The sequence below is a fragment of the Lepus europaeus genome, chromosome 6 (assembly GCF_033115175.1).
Source record: "Lepus europaeus isolate LE1 chromosome 6, mLepTim1.pri, whole genome shotgun sequence".
NCBI lineage: Eukaryota > Metazoa > Chordata > Mammalia > Lagomorpha > Leporidae > Lepus > Lepus europaeus.
In genome coordinates this window covers 113,261,250-113,281,291 of record NC_084832.1, presented here as the reverse complement: position 1 = coordinate 113,281,291, position 20,042 = coordinate 113,261,250, and the positions used below count along the sequence as shown (strand labels likewise).

Below are 20,042 nucleotides of genomic sequence, written 5' to 3'. Positions count from 1 at the left end.
CTGTGTAGCAGGGGCAGCTCCCCGCCCGGCAGTCGCTGGGCCCTGTGAGGAGTGGCAGGAGCACCAAAGCTCACCACATTCAGTCTTACCTTTACCCCACCCATCACTCTTCTTTGCTGTTATAACACCTAGATTTACTGTAGACTACCAGAAATTTAACACATTTTATGAACATATCATGCAACTAAGCAGTGAGCTACTTACATACAGTATAATATGGGTGGTATTTAGTTAATATTTTTTTATCCAATGAATTCATAGCAGGACAATAAAACAGGTTACAATTCATTTTATTAACTTACAGCCATGTTCACATGCAAAGGTAGGGAATGTCCAATCCACAAGCCATATAAGGCCACAAGATCATTTGGTCTGGCCTTGCCAACACAACCACAGGCAGGACTCAAAGTTCAATAAATACATAGTAGGCTAATTTTTTAAGCTGATAACTTTATGTGGTCTTCAAATGAGCTTATAAATATCCAAATGATCACTAGAAGAAAAAAGTTCCCTATCCCTAAAGGTGTCATACAAATAGCACACATAAATGAATAGAAAAAAAAATTCAACTCCCAATAGCACCTGGCACTACATTTATCTATATTAATTATTGTATTTCAAAAGAAATGAGGAGCTTAAAATGAAATCTCCATCTACGGATTCTAACTCAAGTCTAACATCGTCATTAGGGTTGAATGCAATGGAATCTGAGATGTTAATTAATCTTTCAAACATATTCTCTTACTCTAGACAAATAACTCAGTTGTAAATTGCTTTATACATAACATCATACAATAGAGACAGTTGTTCTAAGAGGAATACAACAAATACATCAATTGGCACAAGGCAAAGTAAAGCAGGGTAAGTAAATAATATAAGAAATTTGTATATAAATTTAAAAGGCTTAAAATTAGTTCTATCATCCACATCTTGTTCTACTTAGTTATATTTACTTTCAAGTGTATTATCTAAGATCTCAAGTCAGAATTATTTAGACATTTTTGAAAGAAGAAAGATATTACACATTTTAAAACCATTTTCATCAAAATATATTGCAAAACTTCAACAAGTTAGGAAATATGGCTTCCGGCCATCATTTTCCTAGAGTTGCGTTTCCTTGCCTGGCCAGCAGTTGGGCTGAAGCAGATGGTCACTTGGAATAGAATTTTCCTTCGTGAATCTTGTAGACACCATTGTTCTTTCTCTCTTGGCTATGACACTTCGGTGTTTTGAAACATCTTTTTTCTTTAAAATGAAAAGCACTGCAAAGCTTAGAAAAATGGACACTGTACCCAGTATCATGGTTACTCCCAGATATATGTGTCTAGAAGAAGAGAGAATACCGGTCATAATTATGTAAACTACCCAACTTAAAATAAAGTGTTGAAGGCAGGTAACAATTCCATTCTGAGAATTTCCCTAAGAATGCAAATGTAGACTAGAATGGTAACTCTTGAGGGGCTCTCTATAAAGACTGATCGCTATTGAAGACAGTTAATACAATTTCTTAATACTACAATCATTTTCAGATCCTACTAATTACAGAAGAACCTCTGCCCTCTCTGTAAATTATTTCCTTTGAACAAGGAACTCCATCCCTCTTTGCCCAGAACAGTCCCAGTTTATGCTAGTACTGTCTCACTGTCATTTTATTAGTATCTCCTTTCAATCCCCAAAGTGTCTAGATTTGAATGATAAATTATGTGGTTATCATATTCTCAAACACTTCCTGAACTAATGTCTATGGAAAAATTGCATGAAGCAATGCTAAGGGAAATTGGGACTTTCAGTAAAGTGGAATGATTTACAATAAAACAGAGGATTAAATCAATTCCTTTCATAAGAAGCTTTTAGTTCTACACTTCGTCAGAAGTATGGTATGAAAGAGCAGGTTGAATGTCTCATTCTGGTCACCTTATAAACACACTCTGGGTTTCTGATTGAGTCTCATTGTCTCTACATTAAAGGGAATACAGCCATAGCAAATGTGAGTAAAGCCCAAATTATACTCACAGATCAGATCCCTTTCAAAGAGCAAAATAAATTTCACACATAACATCAAAGCCTATTAAATCAAACAACCAGCTTGTTTCAGATGGTCTACCCAATTCACAACCAACTAAGGTGGTTTAGCACCAAGTTTATTTCCCTAGAAAATGCTCAGCTTTTAAGTTTTTAAAAAAAGTCCTTCCTGCTTTTAAGCCATTGAAGTACTGCTTGTACGACTCAGCGTTTGATGAATTGAACTGAATGATATGCTGTGGAAAAGCCATGCTCCCTACTCTATACACACTCAGCCACACAGAGGAAACATTTTACTTTTATGCATTTCAAGTACTGGAATAATTGAACATCAGTTTGGCAATAAAAGCTGGACAGATTTAGAGCCAAATCCAACTCTTGCCCAGGGGGATTATATCTGACGTAAATGGTACAGTTTGGCTCAGTTTGAAAAAGAACAGAATTAAACCCAAAATGTGACCCAAATTTAAATGCTTCTGAGTTACAGCGAATTACCATGAGTGCACAAACTTTCAGCATTTTACTTTATTCAGGAGTCTGTCACCTTTCTTTTTAAATGATTACTCAAGGTTAGAAATGGGGGTGGAGTCCAAAATCTAGACAATAAAATAACAGAATTTTCTTAAAGTACATCATACTTTTTGATTTGACTATTTTTTACTTTGCAAACAGTGAAACTTCAAGATGAATTAGCACTGTCCCTGGCATTTACTGCATAAACCAGGATAACGTGGCAGTGAACTGTGGGGAAGCATTTAAGATGGTACCTGAAAGAATTGGAATCATATAATCTGCAGGATCCTCTACTTCCACATCTTTTAAATCCCCATTTTAGGCAGGAAGTGTCAATCAAAACTCCAAAGTATACTGGAGCTGGGATTCCTGCTGTGAGAAAAACAAATTGCTACCAAAGCATCTGCACATTTTTGGTTAGGAATGACTATGTGCCCCATTACCTTTAGTCAACAATTACTGTTCGGGAGCTGAAAGGTCATCTCTAACATGCTGAAATCTCCAAAGCCTTTCTTCTAGCCCCGTCGTTTCTTATGATCTCCAAACCCATTCAGGAACTGCCAGTCGTTGACCTCAAGAAGCGACTTTCCCAGATACTTCAAGCTCAGCTTCAGCTCAACTTCTTTCTCCTCAGAACTGACTGACTGCCTGACTCTCTCTCTCTAATCTAGAAACGTTTTATTTAAGGTATATAAACTTCATGCATTTCATAGACGCACATGTAGTAACATAGTGATTCTTCCTTTCCAACACTCCCTCCCACTCTCCCACCCTCCTTCTTCCTCCCTCTCCTATTCCCATTCTTATTCTCTACAAAGATCTATTTTATGCTAACGTTATTTTTTTTTTTTTTTGACAGGCAGAGTGGACAATGAGAGAGAGAGAGAGACAGAGAGAAAGGTCTTCCTTTGCCGTTGGTTCACCCCCCAATGGCTGCTGTGGCTGGCACACCACGCTGATCTGAAGCCAGGAGCCAGGTGCTTATCCTGGTCTCCCATGGGGTGCAGGGCCCAAGCACTTGGGCCATCCTCCACTGCACTCCCTGGCCACAGCAGAGAGCTGGCCTGGAAGAGGAGCAACTGGGACAGAATCCAGCACCCCAATTGGGACTAGAACCCGGGGTGCTGGCACTGCAGGTGGAGGATTAGCCTAGTGAGCCACGGTGCTGGCCTATGCTAATTTTATATTCATAAGATTAACTGTACACAAAGTAAAGAATTCAAAAAATGGTATTAAGAAAAAAAACACACTATTCCTCAACAGTAGACACAAGGGCTGTTCAAAATAATTGCATCTCAAAGTGTCAATTTCACTTCCATAGATTACCTTTTAGATATTCTATTAGTTACCGCAGATCAGGGAGAATATATGGTATTTGTCTTTTTTTGGGACTGGCTTATTTCACTAAGTATAATGGTTTCCAGTTGTATCCAATTTGTTGCAAACTACAAGATTTTTTTTTTTTTTTACCACTGTGCAGAATTCCAAAGTGTGTGTGTGTGTGTGTGTATGATAATTTCTTCATCCAGTCATCTGTTGATGGACATCTGGGTTGCGATTCAATTCACAACAGCTAAGACATGGACTCAACCCAGAACTGTCTCTTATTCAACCTATTCCTCACTCTCCTCTATCTGAGCATCACATTTAAACCATCCCAAAATCATTTTTTTAATTTTTTTTTATTTTTATTTTTTTATTTTTGACAGGCAGAGTGGATAGTGAGAGAGAGACAGAGAGAAAGGTCTTCCTTTTGCCGTTGGTTCACCCTCCAATGGCCGCTGCGGTAGGCGCGCTGCGGCCGGCGCACCGCGCTGATCCGATGGCAGGAGCCAGGTGCTTATCCTGGTCTCTCATGGGGTGCAGGGCCCAAGGACTTGGGCCATCCTCCACTGCACTCCCTGGCCACAGCAGAGAGCTGGCCTGGAAGAGGGGCAACCGGGACAGGATCGGTGCCCCGACCGGGACTAGAACTCGGTGTGCCGGCGCCGCAAGGCGGAAGATTAGCCTAGTGAGCCGCGGCGCCGGCCCCAGAATCATTTTAATTCTACCAAGTATATGTTAAACACAGAATCTTCTCACTCTTACTGCCACTGCTTCTACACTAGCTTAAAGCCATGACAAACTCTTCCCTAATGGCATGTTTTACTGTCTTTCCTACTAGATTGAAAGCTATACAGGGCAGGAAAAAATGGAGAGAGGAATGTGAAGCCAATACATTAAGAGATATAAGAGAAACAAAGGTTTTCATAAAGTTCATGGAAAATGCATTTTATGAAAAACCTATGGATGGATTTAAAAAAAAAATTTTTTTTTAACATCTAAACTCTTCTTTTGATTCCATTTTGTAATGAAGCTTTTGAAAGTCTATCACCCCGGCCGGTGCCGTGGCTCAACAGGCTAATCCTCCGCCTTGTGGCGCCAGCACAGTGGGTTCTAGTCCCGGTCGGGGTGCCAGATTCTGTCCCGGTTGCCCCCCTTCCAGGCCAGCTCTCTGCTGTGGCCAGGGAGTGCAGTGGAGGATGGCCCAAGTGCTTGGGCCCTGCACCCCATGGGAGACCAGGAGAAGCACCTGGCTCCTGGCTTCGGATCAGTGTGGTGCGCTGGCCGCAGGGTGCCAGCTGCGGCGGCCATTGGAGGGTGAACCAACGGCAAAGGAAGACCTTCCTCTCTCTCTCTCTCTCTCTCTCTCTCTGTCTACTCTGCCTGTAAAAAAAAAAAAAAAAAAAAAAAGAAAGAAAGTCTATCACCTAAATGCAATGTGTGTCTCTGGTCCTTGATCTAAACATAAGTGGAAGGAAATATCCTGGGTTTAGCCTGGTTGTTGTGGCCATTTAAGAAGTGAACCAGTGGGTGGAAGGCACTGTGGGATGGGTCCCTGACACCCATGTGGGAGACTCAGAATGAGTTACAGCATCTTGACTTCAGCCTGGCCCAGTTTGGGTTTTGAGGGAATTTGGGAAACAATCAGTGGACAGGAACTCTCTCTGTCTCTGTCTCTCTGTGTCTTTACCTTTCAAATAAGTAAGTCAGTCACCAACTGCACCTCATTTTAAATCACCAATTACATGACAAGTTACAGCCAGAAAATCTCACTTCCAGAGCTTACTCGCTCTCTTCCTCTCTCTCATGTGATGTGGTTCCTGCCATGCATACTGGAGGCCTGGACTGAGTTCCTGGTTCCTGGCTGATGCCCAGACCCAGCACTGGCCATTATGGGCCCTGGGGGAGTGAACCAGCAGATGGGAATGCCCTCTGTCTTCCCTTAACCTAAGTCTCTGCTTGTCAAATAAGTACGTACATAAATTTTTGTTTTGGAAAAGAGAAGATCTCAGTTCATTTCTGTCCTCTTTTCCCTCTTCTTTTGTAAGCAACCATTTTGGGAAAATTTGTTTTAAGTTTATGCTTCTATTGTTTCTGTTTAAGACAAAAGCAAATTCCTTTGCACATGTGAATAGCATTCCCAACTTTCCACATTTATTTCAAAGTTATCACAAAATAAACATTATTCCACATTTTGCTTCTTTTCTCCTAAACTTATTTCCCAGAAATCACCTGGTAACATGAGCTAGAGATTTTTTCCTGATTCATCCGTATAGCTGCATTAGGTGAGTTTATTACAGCTTATTCAACCAATCTCACACTGTTGAACTTTAGACTAAGTTTTTTTATATCATAAAACATTTTATAGTGGATATACTAGTTCATAAGGATGAGATTTATTTCATATTTTTGCTAGCAAATTTTTGGTATCTTTTCTAGAGTTGGGGATGCTAGGCCTAAAGGAAACTCCATGTATAATTTTGCTAGTTATTGCCAAACAACACTCTTCAGAAAGAGCATCATTTTCCCAATATCAAGGTGTAAACATATCTATTTTCTCATACATTGCAAACGTTTTGTAATTTAACCATCTGAAAAATAATATCTGTGCAGTTTTTTACTCTTCCTATGAGAGTGTTTGAACATCTCTTCATATATAAAGAGACATTTATATTTATTTTACTATTTCTTTATTGTTTGCTTGATCATCTATTCTCAAAATTTGAATTTTCTTTATAACAGGGTATTAGTCACTTGTCATGTATAAACCATAAAACTGTTTCTCAGTTTATGATTTGTTTTTTGACTTTGACTGTGATATTCTAACCATTTTCACATACTACTTTTTATGAAATCAACTTTATAAATAATTTCTTCTAGTGGGAATCAATTTTAATTTGTAGGGTGTATCTATATTCCAAAAGAAAAGTAGATTTAGAAGCCAATTCTAGTGATGAACATTATTCTAACTCAATAATCTGATACCCTGATAGGTAACCTTTGTTTTTATATTGCAAAAATCACAGACAACCATGTTGGCACACATCTTTGTTTATTGTCTAGTTTTATCAAGATTATATGGTATCTTCAAATGTAGCCACTGTATATCAAAAACTATGTAAATTTAACTTAATTTCAAAGTTCTAAAGCTCTTATTTTTCTTCCTAGGTAATTCTGTCAAATCATAGGAGAACTTGTACAATTATTGAATTTTGTTGTTTAGACTACAAACTCGTTAAGGACAGAAACTTCACCTGTCTCACTGTTTTCTACAGATTTTTTTTTCTTTTTAAAAAGTTTGTTTATTCACTTGAAAGGCAGAGTTATAGAGAGAATGGGAGACAGAGAGAATGGTCTTCCATTCACTGGTTCACTCCCCAAATGGCTGTGATGGCCAGGATTTTCTTTCAGGTCTCTCATGAGGGTACAGGTGCTAAAGCACTTGGGCCATCTTCTACTGCTTTTCTAGGCCATTAGCAAAGAGCTGGATCAGAAGAGGAGCAGCCAGGATTCGAAATGGTGCCCATATGGGATGCTGGCAACACCAGAAAAGGCTTAACTTACTATGCCATAGTGCCAACCCCTTACTACAGGTTTTAATCAATGCATATTGAAAAACTTGGTAGTCAGAATAAACATTTCAATTATGATTGAAAGAATTACATCCTTAAATACATTTAGTTTTATTATTTGAATGATGTTATTTTTCTACTTAATGATATATCCTATGTTTGGGCACTGAGATTAGCTCAAAGGATTCTTTCCGTTTTAATAATTAAAAAAAAACATACACTGAAGCTTCAGCCTTTCTTACTGATGAATTATGGTTTCTTCTTTGAGGGCTTCCCCATTAGAGCAATGAATGTTCTAAAAATAGCCTAGTACTGGAAAAGACTGTTAAGTAAAAATTGAGACTGGTCTCACGACAGAGCACAAGCATTCAATAAATATATCTGGACCAAAGGAATGGAAGAGACAAGGAAAAGAGAGACAAAATAAGGAAAAGAAGAAAACAAATTAGGGACTTTACTTTCATCATTTAGTTGTATGTGGTAATTCTGTAAAGACATTCAGAAAATCTCCCAAATACACTTCTGATAGCTACTAAAAATCACAGAATAGATCATACTTACCAAGAACTCTTACAGCTAAGGTGTAGATACCCAGGGCAAAAGACTTAAGTTGTGGCTTAATGCACCTAAAAAAAAAAACAGCACAAGTACTATTACAAAAAATCCATTATAGTAACTGGAAATCTTAGTGACAATCTGCTTAACACACATGAATCATGTTAGAACTCAGGAGGCATTTGCAGAAAAACCACTGGTGGGCTATCATAGGAAGGCATAATGTGAAAAAAAAATCCCATTATATGCACTGCTTCAGTGAGTTTATAGTTAATAGCTGTAGAAGAAATAATCTATATATAAAAATACTAAATGCACAACATAGTGGTATAAGATGATCTGGTGAAATCATATTTCATCTCAAACTCATTTTATCCATACTAGTCAGTATGATCACCAGCATTAAAGTAGCATATTTTATTTATTAAATGACTACAGTGATGTAGACAGTATATTGTTCTCTAGAGCAATGTTTTACAAACATTTTTCACTAGGAAAATATCTATTTAGCTATACTTCTGCATAAAAATGAAAATGGGATATATCTATATCTATATCTATATAACAAGTTATCTGAAAAGGCCATGAAGAATCTAATGACTGTACAGAAAATGGTTTTGAATCAGTGTTCTAGATGAATATATTCTGACATATTAAAATTGAGGTGAGAAAAATGAGCATTTACCTCAGAAGTAATATGTATCCAGGTATGCCACCTAGTGATAAAGTATAAGATGTGATCACTGAAATTACAAGAAAATACAGAAACATTCTGGGACATCCATTGTCTTTCTGACATCTCCCCACCACGCCGGAGGAATCTCCTGATTTAGAGGTTGCAATTTCCACACAGGTGCAGTTATAAAATATCTGTAGCACAACAGAGAAAACACTAATATTAAGGTGACATTTAAATAAGATTAAAGATGAATATTTAAAACTGTATGGTATAATATGCATGCATGAGAAAAAGAATGGGGAAATATTATTTGATTGTCCTGTATCAGAGTACATTGGACATAGTGAAATCTATAGAGATACAGTATTTCCTTATCCAGACAGCAGAAGGAAGGTCTACAAACTACTAATCCTACAGAATAATATCCCACCAGGTCTTAGCAAACCCAGCCGTACCTCTCCTCCTTCACCTCAGCTTGCAAGCCTACATCATCATTATTTCTACCCTTGCTTATCGCAATGATCTTTTCAAGCTCATCTTGTTTCTGCTCTTATTCAGCAATAGCTTGTTTTTCACACAGCAACCAAAGTGACCCAAAATGATGATCAGACTGCATCACTACCTCATCCTCAACAGTCCCATCCAACATGGCAAGTGTGTCTGTGGAACATGAGCCTGCTGCTTTCTCTTCTCTTTGATAGCTGCATGGCTGAGACCTTCCCTTCGGAGTTAACACAGAGATTTCACTAGACTTCCTATGACCACTCAGTCAAAATGACACCCTCTCTGTCCTCCCATTCGTCCTAAGTCATTGTTTCCACCATGCTTATTACTACCTATCAGAATGTCATAAAATTGTCCACTCATTTAAAAATTGTATTTCCATATTAGAATGTAATCTCCACAAATACATACACTTCTTGCTTTGTCATCATTTGATATTCAGGGTGCAAAATAGGCCCTCATTTTAGGCAATAAACAAAAATTTGTTAAATACACAGGCACCTAGGAAAAAATTATGATGCATAAAACTCAGCTAAATCTTGACAAAAGACAACTTTTATAATTCCTTAGTTTATTTCTGTGAATTTCATTTGTGAATGTATACATATAGTGAGTTGTAATTTTCATCACAGAAGAGTTTGTTAACTTTTAGAGAATAAATAAATCTGGCATTTTGTTTTCTAGGGAGAATAGCAATATAGACTTTTAAAAGCATATCAGAAATCTTTTGAAACTTGATCCTTGCCAGTGTGTGTGTCTGTGTGTGTGTGGTTGTGTGTATGATAGGCAAGTCCTTTGTATCTCAGTGTCTTAGTTCTTGCATTTGTAAAATAGATAAAATACTATTACTTGAGAATCATTGGTTTTAAATGTAATTTTGCTTTTAAAGCATGTTAGTCCCTGTTTACATAATGTCTCCAACAAATGGTTGCTCTAGTTAAGAAAAACTGTTGGTGGCATTGTTGGGCAGTGGTTTAAGCCACTACTAGGTATACCCACATCCTGTATCATAGTGTCTAGGACTGAGTCCTGCCTATTTCCAGTCCTACTCTCTGCTAATGCACACCATGGAAGACAGCAGGTCATGGCTCAAGTAACTGAATTCTGGCCACTTACATGGGAGTTCCAGATGGAGTTCTTGTCTCCAGGATTTGGCCTGGCAAAGGCCTGGCTGTTGCTCGCATTTAAGGAGTGAACCAGCAAATAGAAGATCCCCCTCTCTCCCCTCCCTCCCACCCTTTCTGTCTATGTTACTCTGCCTTTAAAATCAATACATAAATAAACTATTAGAAAAAGAACAACGGTCACAGTTGTTAGGAAAAAGAATAGCAACATAATGGAAAAACAGAAGAAAGGAATAAAAAGGGGGATGGGGAAAACGAAGCTTCCAGATGAACAGGTAATCTTACTTGCTAATGCTGAAGACCAATCCTTTCTACTCTAAGACATCAAAATAATCATAAACAGACGTTACTCTCTAACTGCTGATATGTTTGCCTAAGCCCTCATATTTAATTATTAAGCTTATGTAAATACGTGTGTGTCCTAATTTTCATCCTTACAGTACCTCGGACAAAAACAAATTTTACCAGCTGTAAACAAAAAGCAGTATGACACAGCAAGCCTGAGTCTATATCTGGGATAGGAATGCAAGGGTGTCATTAGGAAAACGAATCTGTTAATGATTTGAAGTATATCATGTCATTCTGAATTGCCTTCAGTTGTATACCAAATGCTTGTACCAAAAGTGTATGTTAAAACCCAAATACCAAGTGAAAGGTATTTGGAGGTAGTGCCTTTGGGAACTAATTAGGCCATGATGATGTAGCCCTCATGAATGGGATTAGTTCCATTTATATATATAAATATATATAAAACCATGAGAGCTCTCTCCCCATCTGTGCTGTCTGCCATGTAAATACACAATAAGACAGTCATCTGCAAACCACCCAGTACATGGCATACTATTTATATCAGCCAGGACCAACAAACACAACTTCCTTCCTGTATTTCCAACCACATTTCCCACCCCTTGATTCCAGCCCACCTACTCATATTATCCAACCAATTGGCTTGATTACCCCAGCAAAGCTATCTCAGGACCAGCAACCTCCTCATAATTAGAGGAGTACAGACCTCTGTGTTTAGAATTTCTAATACCATCCTCTAATTGTCCTGTCCCTAAAACCTCCTAGGACCATTGGTCTTGGGATCAGACGACATGGATCCCAAGGCAGACTTTTTTTAAGATTCATTTATTTATTTGAAAGTCAGAGTTACAGGGAGGTAGAGGTGTAGAGAGACAGAGACAGAGAGAGAGAGAGAGACAGAGAAGTCTTCCATCTGATAGTTCACTCCCCAAATGGCTGTAAGCCAGAAGCTTCCTCCAGGTCTCCCATGTTGGTATAGGGGTACAAGAGCTTGGGACAGCTTCTACTGCTTTCCCAGGCTACAGCAGAGAGCTGGATTGGAAGTGGAGCAGCCAGGACTTGAACCGGTGCCCATATGGGATGCAGGCACAGCAGGCAGCAGCTTTACCTGCTATGCCACAGCGCTAGCCCCCTGCCTCCAAGGCAGGTCTTAGCTTATGATCGTCTGCCTGGGACTTTCTTATCCAGGCTAATACTCCTTATAAGCAAAATGAGAGAAACAGAAACAAAGTTACAAAAGGAGCTGCACCCTGTTTCATGATTCTAATTCTTACCTAATTCTCTCAACAACTCTAGTTGCATTAATAAACAGTTATAGCTTTCCTGTTTCCTTGTCACAAAATGAGAAGGGAAAGGTAAGAGCCAGGGCTCCTACAAGTGGGTGACAGAGCTGAGTCCCCATGGAGTTGTATAGTTTTTACATTGTCACGATCCCTTGGTCACACAGTTCAGAGGAGCTTTCTTACGATATTATTTCCGCTCCTATTGGAGGTTTGGCAGCCAGCAAGACAAGGTGATGCATATGTGATTCCATTCTCACCACACATGGGTTCCCATTTTGTCTCTGAACATTTGCATCTTGCGTTGCAATCTGAAAAGAGAGCTCGTTCATGATAAGAGACAGGTTTGGTTCTGAAAAGAAATATGACAGTATACAATATTATCTCTTAGTAGGTGGCACCCCAATATTTTCAAAAATCAATGTTCTTGTGTGATATTATACTGTAAAAAGCATGCCTTTAGGGAACACAACTGTCTTCAGAAATGACAGTTTCAGACCATTACAGTGATCCACTATTAACCAATGTTCTCTCTTTTATACATATATATATATATATATATATATTAAATTTTTGACAGCAGAGTGGACAGTGAGAGAGAGAGACAGAGAGAAAGGTCTTCCTTTTGCCATTGGTTCACCTTCCAATGGCCGCCACGGCCGGCACACCGCGCTGATCCGAAGGCAGGAGCCAGGTGCTTCTCCTGGTCTCCCATGGGGTGCAGGGCCCAAGCATTGGGCCATCCTCCACTGCACTCCCGGGCCACAGCAGAGAGCTGGCCTGGAAGGGGGGCAACCTGGACAGAATCCGGTGCCTTGTCCAGGACTAGAACCTGGTGTGCTGGTGCCGCAAGGTGGAGGATTAGCCTATTGAGCCACGGCGCTGGCCCCAATGTTCTCTTGAAGGTTATCTTAAAAAGTTTACAAATTTACACCATGTCCAGTTCTTAGCTCAGGGATTTTACTAAAAACAGTACTGTTCCTATGATTTTCTAAAATAATCCTACACAATGCTGTGTGAACACACAAAACAAGGTAGATAAATCAAGTGAATTTTCATAGCAATTGCTGACATTAGTCCAAACGGCTTGCAGATGATGAGTGTGTGTGTGTGTGTGTGTAAATTTCTTTCAGATTTGTGGTCTCAGCATAAGTAGAATGTATATTGCAAACAATGTGGCAGAAAAAGTAGCCAGGAAGTAGCCCCTACAAACATGAACATATCCTACTTGTATATGTCTTACCTATAAAAACAACCCAGAGCATCCATCATTTCTCCCATATATCCTCCCACTGTAGACAGCTCTTCCATATCTTATACCATCCTTTCTTGATTCCACATACTATGTCAATGACCTATTAACTCATTTATTTATAAAAGTTTATTGGACACCTACTAAACACTAGCTTTGGGAGTATGGAAGATATTTAAAAATATGGGGCACTCAAGCAGTTGATTTTGTTTAGACAGTTATTTTATATAATTTTGATTGGTTTTACTCCATTTTTTTTTGTTTTCTTTCATTCTGTCTTATCATCATTTTTTGCTAGAATTCCCTCTCCTTTACTTCTTTCTCTCACATGAATTGCCTAATCCTTCTTTTCTAAGACTACTTATTTATTTGAAAGAGTTAGAGAGAAAGAGAGAGAGAGTGTGTGAGCGAGCGAGCAGGTGCGTGCAAGCACATTCCATCCTCTGGTTCCCTCCCCAAATGGTTACAATGGCCAGGACTGGGCCAGGTCAAAGTCAGGATTCTGAAACTCCATCTTTGTCTCCCCTACAGGTGGCAGGGGCCCAATTACGTGGGTCATCATTGGATGCCTTCCTAGATACATTAGCAAAGAGCTGAATCTGAAGTGGAGCAGCCAGGAACAGAACTGCGGCTCATATGGGATGCTGGCGTCAGAGAAAGCAGCTTAACACACTGCACTACAACACCAGCCCCAGTTCTTCTACTGTGATCCTTCACCATTATTCAAACCCCTCTAATCTCTTGAAAGAGTACACAAGGGTATGCCACTTTTATATGCTTCAGATATTACATCCACTGAATGCCCTTCATAATTCACTCTTTCTGTTCCCATTTTGAATTTATGTATTTGGTTGTTATCCACTCTTATTGTTTTCCCAAAGACATTTGAGGGACATAACACAAACAAAAACACACTGGCATGCATACCCAGTAGAGGGCAGGAACTCTTTTATTCACTCCTGAATCTCTAGTACCAAGAATAATCCCTGGCACAACAGTAGGATATCAAACAGGTCAATAAATTAAAGAAAAATGCTACTTAATTTTTGCAGAAACAACCAGTCATTTTGGCCCCTGCCCATGAGAGGTATTTTCTATGATGATTCTAACTATAATTTTTTTAAAATGTATTTGACAGAGTTAAGATAGTGAGAGAGAGAGAGACAGAGAGAAAGGTCTTCCTTCTGTTGGTTCACCCTCCAAGTGGCTGCTAAGGCCAGAGCACTGCGCCAATCCGAAGCCAGGAGCCAGGCGCCCCCTCCTGGTCTCCCATGCGGGTACAGGGGCACAAGCACTTGGGCCATCCTCCATTGCCTTCCCATGCCACAGCAGAGAGCTGAACTGGAAGAGGAGCAACGGGGATTAGAACCCGATGCCCATATGGGATACTGGCGCCGCAGGTGGAGGATTAACCAAGTGAGCCACGGCACCGGTCCACTGTAATTTCTTAATTGACAAAATGTACCATCTGGCGGAACAGCTATGGTTTTTCACCTTGAAAGTAGAAATAGAAGACCTCTAAAATGTCTCAAAACAGAGCCAAAGGGTATTTAACCATCTTGAAAAGTCCTATAGGCAAACAGAATCCTATTCTCTCCCATAAAGTATTCATTGCAGATCCAGTGGTGTGGCATAGCCAATAAAGCTGCTGCTTCGGAAGCTGGCATCCCATATCAGAGCAGTGGTTTGAGTCCAGGCTGTTTCTAATCCAGCTCCCTGCTAATGCACCCGGGAATGCAGCAGAGGACAGCCCAGATACTTGGCCCCTGCCTGCCACATGGGCGAACAGGATGGAGCTGCAGGCACCTGGCTTTGGCTTGACCTAGCGCTGGCCATTGTAGCCATCTGAGGGGTGAAATAGCAGAGGGAAGGTAAGATCTGTTCTATTCTCCTCTCCTCTCTTTGCCTCTTCTCCGCTCTACTCCCCTCCTCTTCTCTTCCATCCCTCTATTCCCTTCACTCTAAAATAAATAAATAAATATATTGAAAGTGTTGTTAGCTAAGACCTTGTGATAGTACCAGAAAATATAAAAATGTGCCTTTGAAAGCCAAGAATCAAGCTGCAGTACAGACACAGTGGGGCTGATCTCACAGAATAATAGGGACCGGAAGGAACTTTGGAGTGATCTGGGCCAAACTCTCATTTGGCAGATCAGCAAACTGGGCAGGTATCTTGCTCAAATTCATGGCATTTAGTTGAGAAAAGTTTGGAAGTAGACTGCTTCCAGGCCTCTAGATTTTAAATTCTTATCTCATACTGGGATTATTCTCCTTACTATAGAAGAAAGACTCCTTCCACTGCCCTACCTAGAGCGTCCTGTTCAATGTCCAGGACCAAAGAACAAAGCAGCATGGGTAATCCACGGGAACATTTTGTACTTTACAACCACTATAATTTTTAATTACAGAAATAAGTTTAGTTTGCCATCTGGGGCAGAAATTGATTGCCTACATGTTTTATGGAGGATGTGTTGAGAGTAGAATTGTGGATTAAATTTTTTAATTTTAAGGATTTTTTTTTTTTTTTTTTTGACAGGCAGAGTGGACAGTGAGAGAGAGACAGAGAGAAAGGTCTTCCTTTTGCCGTTGGTTCACCCTCCAATGGCCGCCGCGGTAGGCGCGCTGCGGCCGGCGCACCGCGCTGATCCGATGGCAGGAGCCAGGTGCCTATCCTGGTCTCCCATGGGGTGCAGGGCCCAAGCACTTGGGCCATCCTCCACTGCACTCCCTGGCCACAGCAGAGAGCTGGCCTGGAAGAGGGGCAACCGGGACAGGATCGGTGCCCCGACCGGGACTAGAACCCGGTGTGCCGGCGCCGCAAGGCGGAGGATTAGCCTAGTGAGCCGCGGCGCCGGCCAAATTTTAAGGATTTTAACAAATTTATCTGAATATTTACATCCAAACCAGATTTTCCTTCAAAGTAATTTCACCGGGAGGTAAGAAATTTTGCCATTTCTTCTGTTGCTTTCCAAAAAGCAATGCTCTTCTTAGAATTTGAATCTTGGCCATTGTCAAGGATATTCTGAACAATATGAAAGCAAATCCTAAGAGGGGTCATGGGAAGTTTTAAACAATGATAGCATTACTGCTACTCACTTATGACCTTCCAAGGTGACTGCTCTGAAGAAGCTAGCACTCACCAGTGAACACTTTGTATGTTTAAGAATCTTTCATCTTTTGATTATGTAGGTAGGTACACTTGAATGTGAACTTCTAAAATTTGCTGTTGCTCTTTCTGTGTTAGCTTTTGGTTTAGAAACAGGATGATATTGTAGAGGAATATTATGTGAGTCACTTATGCCTCTGTCCAATTGAACTTTTCCAGATATTTAGCACTGAGGAAACTGACTTTTATAAACTCAGTTCCTCTAAAGATAGCAAAACATAATTCATAAAGAGGTTTTAAGGTTAAAGTGAGATAATAATAGTTAAGGTATTTCATAAATTGCAAAATATAAAATAGTCCACTACTGTCCTTCTATTACAAGGATTGTGGGGACAGTTAAATATGGCACAGGGCTTCTTTTATCCACCCTAGAATCTTTTTAAATTTCCTATTTAAAACTAATATTCTTAGTCTACACTGCTGTTACCAAGGCAATGTTACACTTGTGAGCCTAATGGTGTAACTTCCAGAACTTTATGAACTTTGCTGTCACTAATTTTCCTGAACGTTTTAGGAGGCGAAAACTCTAACTGGTATCCACTGAGCAACTGGAGAAACCAAATCAATGAAGGCAATGGTGGTGAGAACACGGAGTCAAGATAAATAGGCATGGCAGGGCAGAGGTAGCTGGAAAGCAAGGAGACTGGCTGAGCAGGCCAGATGTGGAATCTAGTGTCAGGACCATCTGCCTCTGAGCCACAGGCAGAGTTTCAGGCAATCAGGGGTTCTGTCCAGCCCATGGAAGAGGCTCAGTAGGTTTTTTTTTAAAACAAAGAATGCATGCATAGCAAAGAATGCAAAATGCCATTAGTGTAAAAAGATGACATAGTTCATAGAGGATCCAGGCTTGCATGAAGACAGAGAGTCTGGAAATTGAGAAATCTAAACACACAGCCTAAATTGGATGAGACAGGTTTTAGGGCATCAATACATATTCTCTGGACCAACTGTAGGACACCCCGCTAAAGACAGAAGATGTGGGGTCAGTGGGTTGAAGGACAACCTACTCTTGAAACTTCCTATGACTGAAGTGCAGCAGAAACCATGGAGGCTGGCCTTGAGACCACTCTGCTATTCCAGGTATCCAGGGAAAATAATAAATTTTCCCATGAATGGTGCATCTATTTTGTGGTAGGCAGGTATGTCATGTCAATTTAATAAATGGAAAAATAGCATACAAAGCCACATGCTGCCACTTTATTAAGAATAAACAGAGGTAAAATTCAAGGTCTGTATTTCACCCATCAAGTTTTTTCTCAAAAAAATCATTTTATCTAGCATAAAATGTAAGTTAGGATTCTTTTTGTATTTCTCTAAGATATTCAAATTCAAATGAGATGACAGTAACAGATTCTGACTTAGAAGTATTGCCAGCTATTTCATAATAAAACATTAACTTTCATCTCATAATTATGATGTTAAAAAATTCCATTATCTTATTTTAAAACTATATTAGTAATTGGACAAATTACCAATCCCTTGAAACCATTTAATAAGGGAACGTACCCTTGGTAGGAGACTGTCAGTCCTGCCACATCCAAGTTTTCACAGCCTAGTGCAAACAGGGAAAGGAACAGGAGGTAACCAAAGACCGCTGATCCCAAGTAGAGTTTTGCAGCTCCACACACACTGATTTTGAATTTTTTCATTACTATTCCCCCAGAGAATACTCCAAGGGCTACTGCTGGTATGTTGATAAGCCCTGAGGAATAAGAAAAATATATCATTTGATAAATTTCTAAAACAAATCTAAGTGTGGTCAAACAAACTTTCTAAGAGGTTATATAAAACTATACAATAGTATCTAATTATACAATATACAATATAATTATATACAATAGTATCTGATATATAATTAGAAAATTCTGCCTTTTAAAATTAGAGATATTGAGTCACTGTTATCTAATGACATATATATATCTGTGTGTGTGTGTGTGTATGTATATATATATCAGGAAGTTTGATGAGAGGCTATGAATGATTGCGTAACTGCATACGCCCAACACCATGTCTAGCATGAGTTGTTAAAGCAATAAATACTGGGGGCCAGCGCTGTGGTATAGAGGGTAAAGCTGCCACCTGCAGTGCTGGCATCCCATATGGGCACCAGTTTGAGTCCCAGCTGCTCCACTTCTGATCTTGCTCTCTGCTATGGCCTGGGAAAGTAGCAGAAGATGGCCCAAGTCCTTGGGTCCCTGCACCTGCATGGCAGACCAGGAAGAGCTCCTGGATCCTGGCTTTGGATCGGCACAAGCTCCAGCCGTTGCACCCATGTGGAGAGTGACCAGTGGATGGAAGACCTCTCTCTCTGCCTCTGTCTCTCTGTAACTCTGCCTTTCAAGTAAATAAATACATATATTTTTAAAAAAAAAAACAATAAACACTGAAAAAAGCAATGAAAAAAGCAATGGACTGACGTGTTTCTTGTCTAATTCTTGGATTAAAAGGTACCTGGCAACTAAGTGTCTGTTAATGTTTCTAAAGATTGTGTGGTAAAGGGGCTGGTGTTCTTGTACAGCTGGTTAAGCTGCTGTTTGAGGTGTTGGCATCCCATAATGACATGCCAATTCTAATTCCAGATGCTCTGCTTTCAAACTAGCTTCCTGATAATGCACCTGGGAAAGCAGCAAATTATGGATCAAGTTCTTGGGCCCCTGCCACCTATGTAGGAGACCCAGATGGACTTCAGGGTTTCTGGCTTTAGCCTGGCCCAGACATGGCTGTTGAAGCCACTTGTGGAGAGAACAGATAGATGGAAGATCTCTTTCTGTTTCTCCCAGTCTCTGTCTCTCTGGCTTTAAGTTAGATAAATCTTTAAAAATAAGAGAGAGGATTTTGTTAAAAATAATCAGCAAGTGGGATACATGGAATAAAAAAATCTTGGTTTTCTTTTTCTTAAGATTTTTAAAAATTTATTTGAAAGGCAGAGTGTCAGAGAGAGAAGGAGACAGAGAGGGAGAGAGAGAGAGAGATCTTCCATATAGTGGTCCATTCCCCAAATGGTTGCATTGGGCAGGGGTATGCTGGGCCAAAGCCAAGAGCCAGGAACTCTATCCTAGTCTCCCATATGGGTGGGAAGGGTCCAAGGTCTTGGGCCACTTTTCACTGCTTTCCCAGGCGCATTCACAGGAAGCAGGATCGATGTGGAGCAGCTGGGACTCAACCAGACACCATATGTGATGCTGGCATTGGCAGGCAGTTTCTATTTTCTTGCCCAAACAAAATTTGTTTTTCTTATTCCAGTCTCTTAGCCCGTTATATGAATGGTCTTCAAAGCATCCACAGAAAATGTTTAGTATGTATGAAAAAAAAAAACCTAATGTGTGGATTTCAAAATTATTTCACACAAAATGTTATCTTTTATTTCTATTTTCCATGAACTCTCTGAAGCATCCTTATACTTCCTATCAACAATACTCACCTATATTTTTCTTTGTTTATAATATACGAGTCCTCAGGTAAGTGTCTGAAACACTTACTGGCCATGATCTCAAAACAGGCATGTTACTATCCCTGCCTCAGAGAGCAATGTGTTCATGGTCATGGTTACTATTTGAAGCCAAGTCTAATGTCAAGTCCCAGGCTACTGTCACTATATTATATTGCTTCTCTTCCAAGGGGCTTCAGAAATAGTGCTTTTGATAAATGTACAAGAGCAGGGTAATTAGATACACAGATATGCAGTCTCACCAGTAATCAAATGAAAGTGAATAAAACCCAGCAACGCTAGTAAAAGATCCATGGAG

At 39.8% G+C, this 20,042-nt stretch overlaps 1 protein-coding gene across 1 annotated transcript in view; it reads right to left on the bottom strand.

Moving 5' to 3' along the window:
* Positions 1 to 285: 285 nt before the first annotated feature.
* SLCO1C1 (solute carrier organic anion transporter family member 1C1) overlaps positions 286 to 20,042 on the bottom strand; it is a 51,125-nt gene continuing 31,368 nt past the window's right edge. The window contains exons 12-17 of the mRNA XM_062195517.1: positions 17,803 to 17,998; positions 12,065 to 12,230; positions 8,671 to 8,855; positions 7,992 to 8,056; positions 2,790 to 2,907; positions 286 to 1,324 (exon numbers count right to left, since the gene is read on the bottom strand). Coding sequence (XP_062051501.1) covers positions 1,102 to 1,324; positions 2,790 to 2,907; positions 7,992 to 8,056; positions 8,671 to 8,855; positions 12,065 to 12,230; positions 17,803 to 17,998 — 953 coding nt within the window. The 3' untranslated portion in view covers positions 286 to 1,101. The remainder of the gene's footprint in view (positions 1,325 to 2,789; positions 2,908 to 7,991; positions 8,057 to 8,670; positions 8,856 to 12,064; positions 12,231 to 17,802; positions 17,999 to 20,042) is intronic.